Source organism: Mixophyes fleayi, chromosome 2 (assembly GCF_038048845.1).
Source record: "Mixophyes fleayi isolate aMixFle1 chromosome 2, aMixFle1.hap1, whole genome shotgun sequence".
Taxonomy (NCBI): Eukaryota; Metazoa; Chordata; class Amphibia; order Anura; family Limnodynastidae; genus Mixophyes; species Mixophyes fleayi.
In genome coordinates, this window is record NC_134403.1 from 168,025,699 (window position 1) to 168,046,195 (window position 20,497).

General features: G+C 43.0%; 1 protein-coding gene across 10 annotated transcripts in view; it reads right to left on the reverse strand.

The window, feature by feature from the left end:
• NF1 (neurofibromin 1) overlaps positions 1-5,291 on the reverse strand; it is a 193,464-nt gene extending 188,173 nt beyond the window's left edge. For all 10 annotated transcript variants that reach the window (XM_075194951.1, XM_075194948.1, XM_075194945.1 and 7 more), the window contains exon 1: positions 5,105-5,291. In XM_075194951.1, the coding sequence (XP_075051052.1) occupies positions 5,105-5,164 (60 nt within the window). In that variant the 5' untranslated portion in view covers positions 5,165-5,291. The remainder of the gene's footprint in view (positions 1-5,104) is intronic.
• Positions 5,292-20,497: the final 15,206 nt, after the last annotated feature.

Genomic DNA, 20,497 nt, shown 5'->3' on the forward strand with positions numbered 1-20,497 from the left:
TCTACAAAGTTAAACACCCGGTGGCAGAGTAAGCCCATTTGTCACACCTACTCTATCACTAATCATTACCATCAACATTTATTTATATAGCGCCAGCAAATTCCGTAGCGCTTTACAATTGGGATGAATTGAAGTGAATTAATTTGTCTGAAAAAAATACAATTAACACATTCGTAACCAGGGTATTACATACCTTGTTGATCATACTAAAAATTTACATTTAGGAGATGTCAATGATTAAAGAGAATCTGGAAATCCCTGGTGACGTCACAAAGACACACACCACTCCAAATGCTTACCCTTCTGTTTTTTAACACACAGTGTGCACATAATTTTACTGATCATGTGGACAGAAGGGCAACTCAATCATCTCCCAAGTACCAAACAACAGTCCGGGTTCCAGTCTGGCATAAAAGGGAGTAAGTGAGAAATTTGGGCAATCTTTCAGAACGCAGATCTACTCCATGTAGCACTAAGGCCAAGCACAAGGGGAAGTTGATCTACTATTCAGTGGGCATTAAGAGCTTAAAATTATGCCCATTTGTAATCATCACTAAAAAAGACCGACTTCTACTACACATAACACTATAAATATAAAAAAATATAGTGCAAAAAAAAAAAAACCTACAAAAACATCCTTTCCTTACGGGGATTCAGAGAGATTTAGATGTTACTGATAATTACAAAATATCTTAATGAATCACATAGTTCATGTCTGAGGAAAAAATTGTACAAATTAACTAAAGCAATGTTTGCTGCTTATATAATGTATTTATTTATGGGAAAAATAGAAAAGTAACACATAAATGGGGAATATTCACTCATAAATTGTACAATAGCTTAGATGCCTGAACACAAAAAAAACCCACACAGGTTGCCCAGGTTTATTAAACACAAGTTAAAAAGGAGACATTTCCAAAAATGTAGGATAGCTACCCAAGAGAACTACCAAACGTATTTAACGTAGAATAGCTTAGTAGCAGGCAATTACAGCCATGTAAAAAGCAGCAGCAGGTATAATGAGTACAGGTAAGATTCTCATTAATACAGAAATGATGAACTTCTCCCTTAATCAGCTCATCTACTCCGTACTTAAACTTCCCCAAAATGACACAATCATGTAAAGAATGTATTTAGTGTATGAAAAAAAGAACATACAGCAAACTATATATAAACACATTGGATTTTATAAACACGTTATATATAAACACATTGGATTTTTAAATGTATGTCTTTTGTGGATAGGCTTTGTGCCTTAACTCGCAATTGTGCTTCTACTGAGAATTATTCTGCTTTCTATAAATTTATGGAGCACTAAGTTTGATACAGCTCTCAGTTTTATGGAAGGAACACTTCATATTTACATCCACCCTTCAATATGTGGGTCCAAAAAGTACAGTAGTTTTTCCCCAGGCAGTTAGACATGGCAGGTAATAATGGAGTAATCTGGCATAAACTTTACTTTAACGAGCCTGTCACTCCTTCCTGCTACATTATTTTTTGCTGTACTACATGGTGCTTTATACACGGTGTATGGAAGCAAAACACAAATCAGGGTTCTTCTGTGACGCCATTGGCACGGGAAAGTTTTAAATGAAGAGTTAATTTGCTACAATTCAGTTGAGTTGGCTGCCAGTAGGGTGCTCTGTGTTAGGTAAGCTTTCTATACCCTGGTCTGGATGAACACAGTCCTGGAGAGCGCATATAATAAGTGCATTTCATTCAAAGCTCTCTCCCAAACCACTTATGTGATCTAAGAACCCAGTTTTGCCGTTTGATTAGTGCCAACTTCATTGAGCAAAAGGTATTATACAATTAAGTAAACAAACAACGGAGACATTGTGGAAGGTCCTATAAGTCCCTTTTTTAATGATATAAGAAACACAGAACTGCCTAACAAACATAGGACAGGAAATGTATAAATGTGCTTACAATAGTTTTGAAACAAATGAGGCTCATGTAACTACTGAGAGACGTTATGGAACACTGTAAGCACTCAGTATCCAGAAATCTGCATTTTTAAGCTTATTTCACAGTACGCTATAAGTAAAATAGTTGATAGTGCAACTTATACATAAAAGACACTTTTACTTTAATACTGCTGCTACAATGGCATTTAAAGCACATAGGGCAATAGAATAACTGGTACAAAACAGTGAAAAAGCCTGAGGAATGAAAGAAGAAAAAAAAAAAGTGTCCTTGAATTATGGGATCATATGCCCTAACAAAACAAAACACCTACGCACAGCAAACCTCAAATTAAAGATGCCACAAATAAATAGTATGTGGTTCTCTATAAATGCTGTACTAGCTCCTGTAAAAGGAAAGTAGAGATAGGGTTCATTGATCCTTACAAAAAATAAAATACTTTCGTAGGAAAATGTGTAAAAAAAGATTTGCTTGGAGAATGCCTAACACCTACCTGTTGTGCTGTGCTCATCCATCAAAGCTAACTGTGCTACAGTGGACCTCAGAAGTTTTTTCATAGTCAAATCAGACATGGAAACAGTCTGTATATGGGCATCTTTAGAGCATGTTTACATACTGAAACATCAGTTTACAGATCTGAATTGCTGCAAGTTTTAATCGTTATTTCCTATATAATGTCTATGAGATTAAAAAAAATAAACAAATAACTTACCTATTGTAGAAAGAGAAACCTTTACAAAAGAACATTGCAAGAGTCACTTAAGCTGGTCACACTAACCATTATTAGCAAACTGCCCTTATAATGAGGTACTTACAGACGCCAGAGGAACTGAACTCCTGAAAATGACCAGATGAACATTTTTGGCCATGTTTGAAAATCAATTCCGATGCTGACAGTTGTGTGCGCGCAATGGACTGAGAACCAAACTGGAAACTAATCCCATCGCTTGGCACATGTGGACAGCATTCGGTATAGTAAACAAAAATATGCCCAATATTCATAGCACATTAAATCCGAGGGCTCCAAAATGCATGCAGAGGCCTTTAACTGACCAGACTTGATGGATGCCCCTGACTAATTAAAGACAAGCCAAGGTCCAATGAACAGAGGAATATGCATTGGCCGGTGAGTCACATGGATGACTACCAAAGTATATGATAGACAGCAATACCAACAACTGTTTAAGCCTAGTATTTTGTCAAGGCATAATATGCACTTAAGATCTATAAAACAGAGTAACTTATTACTAACAGTAATATGGGGAAACCACACATTAATCCCCATACCATAGAAATTGAGAGAAAATGAATATGACAAATCAATCATAAATAAACTCAATAAATCTTGGTTACTTTCATTGAACTGTAAGGGATCTATTTTGCTGGATTATAGATTTCTTTCAAACAAATATAGGAAACATAGTTTTCACTCCTATATGCAGTCACAAGGACAAACAAAGGTATATACCATATTGTATATAAAAAAAGTGGCACATTCCACATTTTAATTTTTTTAAGTAGATGGTGTACATTACTGTAGCAATGAAAGATAAATATAACTACATCAGGTCAAATTCAGAATTCAATGCTACTTTTCTCAAGGGAAATTGTAATTCACATAAAATTAGGAGGTTGCTTAAAAATGCAAATCATGGGACTGTAATTACAGTCAACCATGTTTGCTGCTAAAAATGTGTCAATGGAAGATGCCATTTTTAAAACATCTGCCTTGCTAAAGAAAAATAAATAAAAACAAAGCCATCAGTGCAAAGATTAAAACGGTACAAAGAAAATGTGTTTACCCTATAAGTTTAAAAGTTACACGTGATTCAATAATATTTAAAAACTGCTCAAATTACCTTAATAAAACTACAGTGACAAATCAAGAGAACGGTGAGAGACCATTGAACTAGACTTCATTAGACCTTCATGCTCCATATATGAATATTTCATTGGAGGGGTTTAGTTTCTCTTGAAACATTATAACCTAGTTAGACAAGACAGCAGCAGAAAGCTTGTAACAGCTGTCACTATATAAAGCAAAAAGCAATATAGACGTATTTTATACAATTTCCATGCTTTCTGATTAGGATATTTAGCATCCTGTCAGACAATCAGTCCAATTAGCCCTTTCTTAACATGAATACAACATTATTGATATTACTGTCTATGAAGAGATCACATGCTTTTCATAAGGTATGTACCTGTACAAGTAAACACACAGAATAGGACATCCCGCCTACTCAGAATACATTTCATGTGTTTTAATTTACATTAGAAATAAGGTCTTTCCTCTAAATGCAGCATTAATTCACTTGGATACTGATCAGAACTAGTCTTCTACACTTAATTTGGTGCTTTTTCAAGTTTTGTTTAATCCACTTAGATAATTACAACATTTCTCAGTTTAAACCTGAAAGGGATAATCAATTGTATTAATGTATAATAGATCTTTCAGATGATATGATCAGTAATGGAACAGATCTCACAAGAAAGCTGTCAAATGACAAGTAGTAAGTTACCACGTAATACAATAATAAACATGCCGTATTCATTTAAACAAAAAAATATTTTAAAAAAGGACAAAATATAGTACATGTAGATTTTAAATGTAAAAATTGACACCAATAATGAAAAAATACAACTTCAATTCACCAATTAAATATGGGTGACAATGAGAGTTCTAACAACTGGACATATACCTGGCTAATAAACCAAGTCTGTCAACAGAGTAAATGGCAGGAATATCAGTTTATCGAAGCTAAGAATTTATCACTACTAAGAAGACCTACATATTGCACTTCCAGCTTAAGATACTGGGAGATGAGATATTAGGCAAACTAGCAGGGAAACGCACTACTGGAATCTGCTGTCCAACCTATGCACAACACCCATTATCTGCAGCCTCCTGTACGTTCACATATGAAGATAGATGTGTAGTGTGACCAAAGGACCATGCTTAGGGACATCAGGCCAAGCCACATAAGAAGAGGAATCCGACAATGGAAGTACAGCTACATTGGGTAAATGATGAAGTGTTTACAAAACGAGCAGATCATCGCAACAAGAAAGGAGATATGGACCTCATTTCTCCATCATCATCATCACCTTCCTCCATAGCAACACTCCCTTCCTCCTCCCTTCCCCTCGGTACCCAACCAAACCTTTTATTTACCTGCTCTTCGAAGCGGTTCACCACGGCCTGCACCCACTCCACCGGCTTGTGAGCCGCCATCGCCCCGGCCTGGGGTCTCCCCCTTCCTCCTCTTCCCAGGGATCACAGGCCGCCAGAGGGGAGATGATGATGACAGTAACCGTAACAGCTGCTACTTTCACCTCCTCCGCTTCTCCCCTCCTCCACCCCCGCCTCCTCCTCTTCCACCTCCGCCGCCGCCACCACCGCCGCCTTCTCCTCCCGCCGCCGCCCCCTCCGCTCCTCTCCTCCCCGACCCGCTATCGCGCTCTCCCCTCGGCCATCACCGCAAAGACGCCATGACACCAAACCGGAAGTGGGATCACTCTGCTCGGCCCCGCGACTGCTAGTGAGGAGGCGCGCATGCGCAATGCCCATTCAAGGCAAGGGGTGGGCGGCCAGGGTGGAGGGGCGTGGCTTGTGTCATGGGAGTGGTCACGTTGGTCCGTGGAATGTATTAACCCCTTCTTTAACCAGAACAGCGTATGTGATTTCTGATTAAGGTTTTTCACATAGTCGAATGGAAATTAAAACTTTTCTGAGGAATAAAGAATTAAACAAGCCATTAAACTGCAACATTTATGCTTTTCACTGTATTTTTTTTCTTGAAAATGTGCTATATGACTGGTAATTTTAAAACCTATGCACAGTGGAATGCATCTGTAAACTTTTATCCATGTGAGTGTAGCCTATTGATTAATCTCGAAATCAATACTTGAATGTAAGTCAGGGCAAAGGAATATTAGGTAGAGCTTCAATGACAGTACTGAATTATAGCAAATATGCGCTCCAAACTCAACATTGGCTTCCTAGAATTGGAACATTGGGATATGGCCACACTCCACGGGGGCGTGTCATGTTTTACAGGAGCGTTTCTTGCTCTTCTCTGGAAAAGCACTAAGCTGCCCCCAAAACCTTTCCCTTCAAACCACCGTTGAATTGAATTATAAGACCTACTCGCTTTATACTTCTCTTTAAACATTTGCCAGGGTTTTCAGTCGGTGGTTCGGTGGTGGGGGGTGCAGGGTAGTACAAAAAAAATTGCTACAGATACTCATGTGATCCCGGCGCCGGCATCCCTTCCTCTCTGTTTACACTGAATGTCGGGCGTGACATCATCAAGTCACGCCTGACATTCAGTGAGGAGCAGAGCAGAGAGGACCAAGACAGAAGCAAGAAGAGAGAAGACAGAAGAGCAGAGAAGAGAGGAAAAAAACTAGTACAAAGGTAAGTAAAAAAAAAGGGAGAAAAAAGCACAGTGCGAGGAACAACGGGGTGGAGAAGCAGAGATAGTATGAGGAAAAAGGGGGAGAGAGGCACAGACAGTTTGAGGGAAAAAAGGGGGGAGAGGCACAGACAGTATGTGACAAAAGGGGGGAGAGGCACAGACAGTATGAGGATAAAGGGGGGGAGAGGCACAGACAGTATGAGGAAAAAGGGGGGAGAGAGAGGCACAGTATGAGGAAAAATGGGGAGAGAGAGGCACAGTATGAGGAAAAAAAGGGGGGGGGCAGCAGAAAGGCACTGAGTGATGGAGAGGGGGGGTAGGATGGCACAGTGATGGAGAGGGGGGGGCAGGTGAAGGGGGAAAAGCAGCATGGATGGTGCAGTGTGCTCATAAGGGGGCACAACATGGTGATGAAGGGGCACAGTAATGTGTGTGTGATGGCACAGGGGGCTTGTGACAATGTAGTGTGAGGTAGGTGGTGGCTAATTAATGGGTGCAATTTGTGGGGTAATGGTCGGGGAATTTTATAGTGCGGACTTTTAATTTAAGATGGTTTGGGGGCTACTGAATGTGGGGGATAATGAGGTCTGTTTATTGTGACTATGAATTATTTTATGTCAGTGATGGTTGTGGAAAATAGGTATATTTCTGAAATGTAAATACTATTAATTTATTGCTGGGGCTGTTTGTAGGGAGTGAAATAGGTTTATTTATTAAATGTGAATACTATTATTTTAATGTTGGGGCAGGAGGAAGGACTAATTATTAATCATGGGTGCTATTGATTTAACGGCGGGGCTGGCTGTAATTTTCTAAATGTAGCCATTTTTTTTTCTCCAAATAGGGCCCCCAACATTCCAGGATCCAGACAAGCCGCATTTAAAGAAACCTGCAGCAACAGGTGGTAAAAGTGAGAAGAACAGGTAGGAGAGAGCTGGAGAGTGTGTGAAATGTTGTGATTCTAGTGGGAAAATCCCATTTTTTGGTGATTGTTCAATGGTGTACATAACAATGCAGGGTTTTTTTCTGTAGGAGGGTTTCCTGGGCACGCCCAGTGATGCATAGCCATGCCCCCAATTGCACGACCACACCCAAAGTTTTGTGCCGCCTACATTTTCAACTATAAGGGGGCCCCATGAAGTTGTTGTACCGGGGCCCTGAATTCCTCTTGGCAGCCCTGCCTATAACTGACGGTAATGTGGGTACTCTGGGTTTTTGGGAGTAGCCGGGTACTCAGAGTTATGTGTACTAGACGGATTCTCTGGGTTAAGGGAAGTAGCTGGGTTATATGGAGCCATTTGTGGAGGATAATGTGGGGTGTTTAGTGGCGCAACTGGGTTAGGGGGAAATATTTGTTGCCCTCTGTTATATAAAGGGTAAGGGCCCGCAACGTGGTATGGAGGTTGTGGTTGAGGTAGTGCAGGTCCTTGAATTTTTGGCATAAGACGATCTAGGTAAGCCATCATAAATTTGCGGTTTTCCCTCAGAATCCGCTCCTGCATACCCATTATTTGCGTTATTAAAGAGTCCTGTAACTCACGTTCATTGTCCATGAAGCGTTGGAGATGTGCGTCTTCTTGGGCCGCTGTAGTCATATCCATTTCCTTGAGCTGCTCTGCCATTACTGTGGTCATGGCTTTTGTTGCTTGTTCCATCTTATTTAGCTTCTTCTTCCTTTTAGGAACATTGTAAACTACAGATGGGAAAAAGAAAGAAAATACATTAGGGACACCAAGGATGAATGAATATTGCTGCAAAATTAAATAGCAGTGTTGTAAGCTGATATGTGCTTGAGACCTCCTCCCTCCTGCACACTAGCTTCACGTTGCAACATAAACGTGTTCATGTTTTAATATGTTTTTACTTTTCGCTTTGAAGTTGTTTAGTTTTTAGTTTTAGTTTTTAGTCATGTTACACTTTCATATATTTATTTCATTTACGGTAAAAATGTTAATATTCATAAACTTACTGTTTGAATATAACGTTGGGTTCTGCGTCGATGTCTAAGGTTGTGCCTCTTGCAACGCTTGTGTGTCTAGTGACGGTTATGCCACTGCAAAGGTTGTGAGTCTGCCTATTCCTCTGCTGACATATTCATGGTTTCTTTGTTCACATTTGAACACTCCAGATGACCATGTTCTTCCAGCGAATCATCGCTTATCATCAGTGATGGCACGCTTGACTGACTGCTTTCAGCTGTTGAGCTTTGAGCATCACGCAAGCTTGATGATGAGAATGCAATGGGATTTGCCAGGGCAGAGTTGCCGAACACTACGTTACATTGGTCATAAAATTGCCATTCCATGTGGGCAGCACCACCCTTTCTCTGGTTGTGGTCATGGACTTTGGAGTATTGTTTGTGAAGTGACTTCAGTTTATTTACCACTTGATTTACCACTTGTTGCTGGCTGCGCTTTATCCCACGCTGTGTTAGTATTTTAGATATGTTATTGTAAACTGTTGCATCCTTAACAGTGCCTGTGATCTGTTTTTTTGTGATCTATAACGGCCAACAGCTCTCGCACCTTGTCATCTAGCCAGTGTGTCATGTTTGCTCCTTTCTCTCTTCTCTGCAGCATTATCAAAATGTGTAGCAAAAAAAATTATTATTATTATTATTATTGCAGTACCGTGTTAGCCAGAAAAATCTATGTGATGTTAAATACTTTTGTGTCAAAAAAGACAAAAGTATTATAGGAGTGATACCTTTATTGGCTAACCATTTAAATGACGTCATCCTCCAGCGTCCCTAATCCCCAAACAGCTTCTTTATGTGAGACCCAGTTTTTCAACCCAGGTCGCACTGTTCACACAGCAGGCGACCTGGGACTGACATGGGAATAACCCTCCAATTGTCCTGGGTCATTAGACCCGGGATTTTGCACTGAGCCCCTTTCACATTGAGCCTCGACCCGGGTCCTCGGAGCTCGCCCCTGCAAAAACATGGGTTTTCTAGGCAGTGTGAATGGGGTATTAGACATGCTAAGAGTGTGGTATGTAAAGATTTTATGTGTGAGGTAGTTGTCACTACCAACATTGCAGCTCTCATTGCTAGGCCTGGCCAAAATAATTTTAGACTTTAATCTTGGCATACTAAAAGTGGCATATTTCCGAATAACATTTTAGACCCTCAAACTTTATTTTCTTGGCCCAGTTACAAAAATAATTCCAGGGGGTAAATGTATCAAGGTCCGTTTTTTCAGTGTGTTAAAATCGCTGCAAATCGCGGGTGATAACCCGCGATTTTAGTCAAAATTCTCTCAAACTATCAAGCTGCGATTTTTACCCTGATCTTCAAAATCGCTGGTCATCTCTGGCGATTTGCTGCTATGTAAAACACTCCCTTGTTAGCTACCGTATTTCCCCATGTATAAGGCGCTCCCATGTATAAGACGTACCTTACTTTTGGCCCCGAAATTTGGAAAAAAAAATATTACGGTAGCTGTCAAAAAAGGCAATCGCTGCCACTGTGCCTCTGTCCCCCTCCTCCTGGATCCCCGCTGACACTCTCTGCCTGTCCCCGCCTGCTGGATCGCGCTGACACTCTGCCTTCTGCATCCCCGCTGCCTGTCCCCCGCCTGCTGGATCGCGCTGAAACTCTGCCTTCTGCATCTCCGCTGCCTGTCCCCGCCTGCTGGATCACGCTGACACTCTGCCTTCTGCATCCCCGCTGCCTGTCCCCGCCTGCTGGATCGCGCTGACACTCTGCCTTCTGCATCTCCGCTGCCTGTCCCCGCCTGCTGGATCGCGCTGACACTCTGCCTTCTGCATCCCCGCCTGCTGGATCGCGCTGAAACGCTGCCTGTCCCCCTCCTACTGGATCACCCCCCTCCGCTACCCCTGTAATGCTACCCCTGTATCGCTACCCCTGTATAAGACGCACCCAGGTTTTGGACCCAAAATTTTTGGGAAAAAGGTGCGTCTTATGCATGGGGAAATACGGTAACTCTCCTGTGTTGTAGCAGTGAGTTGTATAAACACATCACTGTTACACTGCCTGTCATAAAGCTGCTGGTGCTCCGGCAGCTGTCAAAAGTGTTAAAAATAGATCAAAGTTAAAAAAAAAAAAAAAAAAGCGTGGGGTCCCCCCTCTATTTAGTCTTAACCCTAGTGTTGACAGACTACTGCTGGTTCCGTGAAAATCGGGGGAAAATTTTGAGTGGGGTCCCCCCTATTTTCACAGAAGCAGCACTAGGCAAACCAGCCGGGCTTGGAGGCACTATAGCAGGGGGACACGCGGCAGGGGTCCCCCTGCCATAATGACTAACCAACCCCAGGCTGTTCAGCGCTGGGCTGGATTCCCTAGGGAGTGGGGTCCGCCGAAAAAAACGAGCCCTGGGCGGTGGGTGTAGGGTAATAATGGCGATATAAGTGCTAAAAAAAACAAAACAAAAAAAAACGGCCGCCATTTTGTTTTGTGGAACCACAAGTCCCAGCAAGCCAGGTTGCCCTAAATAGTGTGGGCATGCTGCTACTTGTATAACTACAAGCACCAGCATACCCACGGCAGCCAGGGCATGTTGGCACTTGGAGAACCACAAGTGCCAACATGCCCTGACACCCAAGGCTGGGTGGGACCTGTAGTTCCACAAAAGAACTGAGCTCCAGTGTTAATAGTTCATTTCCTGTGCTTTCCTGTGTATTGACCCGGCTATGTTCCTGACTACCCCTGTTCTGGATTCCTGTGTATTGACCCGGCTACGTTCCTGACTACCGCTCTTCTGGATTCCTGTGTATTGACCCGGCTACGTTCCTGACTACCCCTATTCTGGATTCCTGTGTATTGACCCAGCTACGTTGCTGACTACCTCTGTTTCTGCATTCCATGTGTATCGACCTGGCTACGTTTGACTACTCTCCATCCTCCGTGTTCCTGGTACCTGACCCGGCTTGTTTGATCACCTGACTCCTCTTCCATCTTGCACGCTTCACTGGGTGCTCCCTCTGAGGACCACGACCTGCATGTCTCTCTCACAATCTGAAGGGATAATGGTTTCACCTCAATGATGGATTGTTTCGTGAGAGAAAAGCCAGGAGATTGCATCAGCCTTGAGGTGCTGGACCCAGGCTGGTATGTTATAATGAAATTGAAGTAGGTTAGGAATAGCAACCACCGTGCCTGCCTGTGGTCAGTAAAAATAGAGAGAAGGAATCTGGCCTTCTACTGAAGGTGCCTCCACTTGGTAAGAGCCAGGATGGTGGCCAGCAGCTCACAGTTTCCCACATCATAGTTGACCTCTGCAAAGACAAGCTTTTTAGAAAAGAAAGAGCAAGAGTGGAGGACGCCCTTGTCCTCAGTCTGGGAGATCACAGCTCCCGCTCCACTCTCTGATGCATTCACTTCAAGGGTATAGGCCAGACTGGGGTTGAGATACTGGAGGATGGGTACTAAGGTGAAAAGATTTTTTAAGGTGTCAAAAGCCTGTTGTGCATGGGGAGTCCATGTGTCCTTGTGAGTCACTTGTTTGGTCAAATCCGTTAAAGGATTAACTACTTTGAAAAAGTTTGAGATAAAACATCTAAAATAATTGTTATTTCCCATGAATGAGGTTGTGCGGTTAGAGGAGGTGTATCTTTCTTCTCGTGTGGCTTCTGATAGGATGGCTTGGCTAGCGGTACAGAGAGAATGGTCGGATTATTTGTTAGATAAATCAAGGCGTAAGCTGTTATTTGCTAAACATACTCAATACTTTGAAGCGGATAAATGTAGTAGGTTTTTAGCGTATTTAGCGAGGTCAGAAAGGGTGGCGGCTGTAGTGGCGGGGAGTACAGATACTTTGGGTGTTGTGCATACCTTGACCGAAGAGATCAGTGATGTTTTCTATGTATATTTTAAAGATGCTTATGTGTCAAGAGCTGAGTACTCAGACTTTGATTTAGACACGTATCTGGCGGCTGTTTCCTTACCTAAATTGAGCGCAGATGGTAGAGAAAGTTTGGACCTGTCAATTACTGATGAGGAGATTGTAGCTGCGATAGCCCTGTTTCCAAATGGCAGGGCTCCGGGCATAGATGGGATACCCATAGAGTTGTATAAGAAGCATCTGGGGTTCTTTGTGCCTCGCTTTTAAGATATGTTTACAAGCTTTAGAGATCAGGGATGTTTGTCTCCGTCTATGTCTGAAGCCCTTATAGTTCTTATCCCTAAATCGGGAAAGGATTCCTTGTTTCCAGAATCATACAGACCTATATCGCTATTGACAACAGATATTAAGATTTTGGCAAAAATTTTGGCGACACGTTTAAATCGGGTAATTAGTGAGATTGTACATCCTGACCAAACTGGTTTTATGCTGGGGAAATCTATGGCTATAAATCTGCGTAGGCTTTTTTGCCATCTGCAGTTGCCCCACCCTGTGGAGGAGGAGGCGGTGGTGGTGTCGTTAGATGCTGCTAGGGCCTTTGACTCTGTGGAGTGGAGGTATCTGTGGGCGGTGCTGTTGAAATTTGGGTTTGGTCCGGTTTTTATTCAATGGGTTCGACTGCTATACTCCTCCCCTACAGCTAGAGTCTGTGTAAATGGCTTTGTGTCCCATCAATTTGTTATGGGCAGAGGTACCAGACAGGGGTGCCCTTTGTCCCCCACTCTATTTGCCTTGGCCATAGAGCCGTTGGCATGTATGATTAGAATGCAGTCAGATATTACTGGATTGAGGATGGGCTGCAGGACGGACAAGATTGCCCTTTATGCAGATGATATGCTGCTCTTTTTGTCATATCTTGATAAATCGCTGCCAACTTTACTCAGTGTGGTCTCAGTGTTTGGCAGGAACTCGGGGCTTTTGATTAATTGAGACAAATCCAGTGTAACTCCGATTAAGGGTGCTTGCCCTATGGGTCAAGTTTTGCAGACTTCTCTTAAATGGATCCCGGTATTTAAATATCTTGGTATCTGGATATCTAGTGATATGGGTCAATATATCCAGCGTAATGTCCAACCTCAGATTGACTATCTTAGGAGCCGGATTGGGGTATGGAAGCAGCTGCCACTGTCGGTCACAGGTAGAATTAACCTGGTCAAAATGATAATCCAACCAAAGTTTTTGTACGTTTTGCAGCAGTCACCAGTGTATATTCCTCATAGCACATTTCGATACATTGAACGTCTCATGGCTTCTTTGGTGTGGGCAGGCAGGAGAGCAAGAGTTAAGCTTACTACTTTATATCGTTCTCGAGGGTCAGGGGGTTTGGCTTTGCCGAATCTACGGCTTTATTATTTTGCTTCCCAGTCAACGCATATTGAGATATGGTTCCGGTCGCGGTTGGGTGTAGATTTGCATGACTTTTTAGTCTCTGAGACAGGATCTAATCATACACGTGTGCAGTTTCTTCTGGCTGGAAGAAAGGTTGGGAGGGACCCCCCCCCCCCTGTTAATTCAGGCCATGAAGGTTTGGCGACTGTCAGCCCAGATTGGGGGTGGATTGGATTTAGATCCGTGCACTCCACTCTGGGATAACTTAGATTTTGGAGAAATGATTAGGATGGAGGGAGCTGGAGCCTGGCGAATCTACAATATAATACAGATTGGGCAACTGTATGAAAATGGGGTATTATATTCATTTGAGCAACTTCAGAGGTTATATGAGCTACCTAGGGGTTACTTTTATAGATACTTGCAGTTAAGACATGCTTTGGCCTCGCAGTTCCGGGGAGCTGCCCCGAGCTTTAGTGAAGACTCCTTAAGAGTGCAACTGTCAAGGTTGGGCCAAAGACGGCAAATCTCTTTTTTGTATTCAATATTGGTGGAAGAATCTGGTGAAGGGGGCTTGCCGGAGCTGCAATGCAGGTGGGAGGGGGATTTGGGGAGACTTAGTGACAAGGCATGGGATATGGTGTTGCGTAGCCCGAAAGAGGTCACTGCATCAGTCAGATTTCGCCAGGTCCAGTTTTTTCTGTTACACAGAGCGTATCTCACCCCTCTTCGGCTTTCTAAGTTTAGTGGGGGTCAGAGGGTGTTGTGTCCCAAATGTAAGAGTGAAAAAGGAGATTTTTGGCATATGCTCTGGGAATGTCCGCTGGTTTCATCCTTTTGGGGAGAGGTGGAGGAATGTATTAAAAGATTGGTGGTGGGAGTGGTGGCCTTGACTCCAAAACTCTCTATATTCGGTTTGGGCTTAAACAAAAAAACCCGTAGACTTATTAGACTGCTTATCAACACGTTACTTATGTTGGCAAAGGTGGTGATAGCTAGAAAATGGATGGCACCTGAAGGCCCGACTTTGAGTAGCTGGATCGACCTTGTTAACGATACAGTCAGCCATGAAAGGTTCATGTATACCAGCAGGAACCTAGTGGATAAGTATGAAAGAATATGGTATAGGTGGAGGATATCCCCATATGTTACGGAAGGGTTGAGGGAGGTGGAGCTCTCCTAATGAATGCTCGGGGCAGACATCCAGCCGCTTATTGTTGAGTCATTAAGGTCAATGATTATATTCTGTATTATCAAAACTGTAATATTATTTCATTGCATCTTGAAATGGTGGGAGGTGTGCATACCTTGGCTTGTATATCTGAATGTCAATGTTTTTTCTTTTGTGATACTATTTTGTATGGTTACTTGATAATACCTGTAACACTGTGTGGGTTATAATTGGGGATTAAGTCCAATGTTATGGGCTTTTTTGTTGTTTAGAATGTTATAAAAAAAAAAAGTAAAATGCAATAAAATTTTACCTGATTTAAAAAAAAAAAGCGGCGCTGACTTGTAAAGGCAAGTTTGCTTTTACAAGTCAGTGCCATTTTAAATTTTAGCTGTCATCTCGCCGAACTCCCGCGAGTTGAAGAAACCGGAGTATTGCCTTTACAAGTCAGCGCCGCTTTAAATTTTAGCTGTCATCTCGCTGAACTCCCGCGAGTTGAAGAAACCGGAGTATGATACATTTACCCCCTGGTGCACTGGCATCACTATATGAGCAAAATGAGACAAGGAATCCTGCCTTAATCCTATCTGCGACTGGATCACTTATAAATAACTTATGGTAGAAATTTAATTAAAGGAAATAGCGCAGGGCGCTTATTTATATAATTGCATATGTACTTATTTTTGATATTGTGTATATGTTGTGGAGTATGTCCCTGTGGTGGAGTATGTCCCTGTGTTGAAGCTCAGAGATCGTATAGAGAATCTCATAGGGCTCGCACAGGCTAACCCAGTGGAAGTGCAAGCAAAACAGAAGACTTGGTATGATCAGGGCGCGTGTGCCAGAGTGTTTAAGGTGCCAGCCACCTTCCAGCGTGTGTATGATCACCTGCTGGAAGGGTGTAAGGGCTTTGCTGAGGCTTACTTTGATGACATTGCCATTTTCAGTAAATCCTGGGAGGATCATCTGAAACATGTAGAGCAAGTGTTAGAGAAAATTCAGTGGGCAGGTCTGACCATCAGAGCAGACAAGTGTCAAATGGGGATGTCAGAGGTGCAGTACTTGGGTCATCGTGTGAGGGGAGGTGGAGTTAAGCCAGAACCAGCTAAGGTAGAGGCAATCCGAGACTGGCCCCGGCCCACAACCCAATGACATGGCCTTCTTAGGGACCTCAGGGTACTACAGACGTTTCATACCAGACTTTAGTACTGTAGCGAAGCCCCTGACAGATCACACTAAGAAGAAACTCCCCAAAATAGTTGACTGGACACCCGCTTGTGAGCTGGTATTTGAGTCGTTAAAGGAAGCCCTGGTTCGTGCTCCAGAAATGTTGGCGCCCAATTATGAAAAGGACTTTATTGTGCAAAATTACGCATCACAGTATGGACTGGGAGCAGTACTTTGCCAGGTGGGGCCAGATGGGCAGGAGCACCCTATAGCCTATTTGAGCAGAAAACTGCTAAACCGGGAGGTAGGGTATGCCACAATTGAGAAGGAATGTTTGGCCATTCAACCTTATTTGTGTGGGCGAAATTTTACTGTGTTGACTGATCATAATCCTTTAAAGTGGCTACAACACACCTAAAGGGAAAATGGCAGATTGTTGCGCTGAAGCCTTGCCCTTCAAACTTATGACTTTCACATAATTCACAAGCAAGAAAAGACTCAGAGCAATGCGAATGGACTGTCTTGGCAGGAAGAGCTGGATCACCTCTGGTAACCATAAGAGACTGCGGAACCAGGAACCATATCGTTGGGACATGGCATGCTGGTTGTCGCATGGACATGGGGGAAAACAACATCAATATAATGGGCCTGAGTCGTTAAGGCATGCATACTGAGTGCATTGTGTGTTTGTTTTAAACCACATGAAAATTCTGCTCTGCATACTCCCAATGTCAACAAGGAGCGGATCTAAAGATATGTGTGGTGTTGACTACGGGTGTAGGTTTACTCTGCTCTACTAGACCAGACACTGCAGGAAACGTACAATACCTATGTGGAATATAACATCTCAAAAGAATACACAGAAAAAAAATATATTAAGGAATTTTTTTCCCTTGGAAAAACATTTATTAGGCTGTTCTTAATGTCTACTATACATAAAATACATTTTTACAGGTTCTACTGATTGCAAACAAGTTTTCGAATACATACTCAGCCATCTGCATTAGTATTCGGAACTTAAACTTACCCCCTCCCAAGTAGAAGCAAATATATGGCAGAAAACCAGCATACCTCCGTGTTTGACTTGGATGTGGATGCACAGGAACACCCTTACTGTATATAGCCTACATGAATCCACCCTTTCCCCACCCTATTCACTCCCCGAAATCGTAGGCTGTAGTTAGTATTGTTTGCGCTCGAAGCTGACTTGGACATGGCTGCGTTCTGTTGCGTATCGTTCGGTTATTAGCATGTGCAGCATGATTTTGCGAACGATACGAACAAATCCGGGAGATATGCTCCTTAATGACTCAATTTGAGAATGAGTTGCATTCATTCTTGCATCAATCAAAGTGCAGCACCATTTCCTGAAATTCTTTTGTTATTGTATAGTCAAGGATTCTCTTCAGTTACGCTGGGGTAGCAGACCTGTGACTTCACTACAGGGAGGGTGGAGTTATTTTAAAATAAAGATATCTGTGGATCTCATTTTCTGATTTTGAAATAGCATTAGGGACATTTTTATCTTCAGAAATTTCCAATTCTGTAGCACCTTCTTCCACTGTGCTTTGACTGAATCCTCTTGTGCAAAGTTGACCATAATGGAGTACAAGTTGGATCCCGGTGTACTTGCAGTCACTTCATTTTACAGATATAGTGAAAATTTTAAATGTCCAATAGTTTATTTCCCAACATTCCATGGGATATATAACCACGGTTTACAAAGCCAGTGAAATTTATAACAAAAAAAAAGTGATATCAAAGAACTATAACCAAATACAGTTCTGTTACTGGTTATCCAAAAGCCAGCACAGTGGTGAAAAGTAATTCTAATTACAATATCAAGAGCTTAGCATTAATGAGACGGTGGTAATCGTTTTATTACCACCATTCCGACACCGAGGAGTACTACAGTTTAATTTAAAGCGGAAATGTCGGTTAAGTGTTTAAACACTTAACCTGCGGGGTCCTGACATTGCCGCTTTAAATTAAAAGTCATACAGGTCACGATGACGTGAAAACCTACTGACGGACACCTGGCTAGTCGGAATAACTTCCAGTCACCATCTTGCTGCGATCGGAGATCTACAGCGTCAGTTTGGAGGTAAGTCTGCTTAGATTACAATTGTTTTTTCACACATTCAGAATTTAACTGTAGTACTCCTTGGTGTCGGAATTATCCACACCATAATAGAGTACCCAACCCTCATGAGACTGGGAAAGGGAAACTATATTCCTTAGTGTTGACAGGTCAGGCAGTGTATAGTTGTGTATATCTACATTTGTATAAAATTGTGTGGGCTCCAGAAGAAGCACCGTCTGCCTAATTCCTACTCCTGGCACAGCAATAACACCCTTGCATTTGCTTGACCTATGCCATCTGCAACAGGTCTCTCAGCCTTTGAGACCTTTACTACATAGACCACAATGGTTAAGTGGTTCCCAGGCTCTCTGTCTGTATCACAATTCAATCAAAGAGAGGCTACTGCAGGGACCCCTCCTATTCCCTCCTAATTTACATAGCATTGTTGCAATTCATGAGGATCTAGTTAAACCATTGACACAGTCTACAGTACTTGAAGAGCAATCAGGGAGGTAGAGTTACTGTATATAGTAGTGAAGAAATTTGTTAAGCCAAGAAGAAAAGAGTCCAGGCAGAGAGAAGTTAGGATGGGACAGAATAGAGGAGGAGATGGAGTAGACCATGAAGAAGATAACCATGGCTGACCTCATGAGTAGCTTCAGCATAATGCAAATAATGATCATGGAATGGAGGATCCAGTGCAGTAGGAAGGGATTGTCCAGTTGATAGAACTAGTAGTTGCAAAAGGGGTTGAGTGGAGAATAGATGGCAGAGGCTGTAGCAGTTGAAAGAAGGGTAGGTGGTAGTTGACTGCCGAATAGATGGCAAGTGGGGCAGTGTAGATGGAAGGTAAGGCTGGGTAGATGGCAAATGATTGGGTAGGTTGCGTTGTCCCTAAATGCCCAGAAACAGCAGTAGTCAGAGGAAGTCAGGATATGCCACCAAATGAGGTCTTTTAAGTAAAATACCAGTATATTTCCTACTGGTAATATGGTGGGCATAGGCCTGGTGTTCTGCTAATAGATATTTTGAGTGCTCACCTTCGGGGCAGCCGGCTATTGGCTCTTGAAAGGGTGCCCAGGATATTATGTATTCGGCCACTCTGTAGGCTGCTGGGAAGGCCAAGAAGCCTGGGTAGTCACGTGGTGGACTGGCAGAGCAAGTAGTGGAACCACATACGACCCATAGCAAGGCAGAACTCATTCTTTGGGTCAGGTAGGTGGTCTACTCTAATGTTAGGCTTATGGTCTGTTCACAAACTTACAGAACTAGTTGGCGAAGGTCTTCACCTTTAGCCAACCCAGCCTTTCCCTTAGAGCTTTATATGCTCACCGGTACTCAGATACCCCCAGGACTTAACTCCAGTCGTAGTGCAAGTTTGTAATGCAAAACCGTAGCGGTAGGCCAGGAGACAGAGTAGATGGCAGCGGATGGTCAGACGTAAGCCGAGGTCAGAGGTCACTAGCAAGCAGAATGGTCCAAAAACACGCCAAAGATCAGGGTCACAGGCAACACAGCGGGGTCCAAGGTGCAGGCAAAAGGGTCAGGGTCACAGGCAAGCAGGCAAGGTCCAAAGTACAGGCAAGGGTCATACACAGAAGTCAATCAAAAGGCTTTCACCAAACACAGCACAGGAGCAGGTTAGCAGACAGGGAAACTGGACGCTATAACCGGCAAGGAGGCTAAGCCCTCCCTGCCTTAAATACCATATGCAGCCAATTAGAGCCTGGCTCTGGAGATATCCACAGCCCCTGCTTAATGAATGCTTAATTATTAATTAGCCCTCAGGCCGGTGGGGGTGCTACGCACGCGCCCGGCTTCCCTACATTCCCGGGACGTGGCGCTGAAGGAATTAGCATCCGGCCATTGCCTTAGTAACAGTCGGGCCAGACCCAGAATTGAAGGGACGCTGGGGAGCACAGAGAGCGAGCCGTGGCGGCTGTGAACACCGCCGCGGCTCGTAACACCTAATAGCTCCAGCAGGCAAACTTCACAGGGTGCCTCTGGACAGGAGGTAGAGAACAGGCTCCCAGTTCCTCCACAGACAGTATTGCAACATCATTAATTAGTTAATGTTTGCAATGCTTAAGGGTGCATGGAGCCTAGCACCTCTGTTTCTGTAGTACAAGATCTAGTCCTATCCCCCTAGGATATGGGACTGGACACTCAGGGAGTGGGGCCCACTGGGGATTTCCCTGGTACTCCAATGGGCCAGTCCAATGCTGGATACATCTATACATTTGTTTTTTGTGGGTTAGACTGCACTTGTCATTATCTGTCGGTGAGATTATATTGCTGCCGAAATCAGTGGTAGGAGTACTGGTCCTTGTTTATAGAATTTGGTGAAGTTTCCTTAGTGCAATGTGGTGATATATGTGTAGTATTTTCTTACTGTTGTTGGCTGTTTGGGGAGTTAAGGTGTGTTATTAAGTAGGCTGGGTCCAGTGTCACCAATGTCATGAAAATTTTAGGTCTCAATCTCACAAGTGAAAAGCATAAAAGAACATTACAAATAAAGTTTCAACAGGATTTA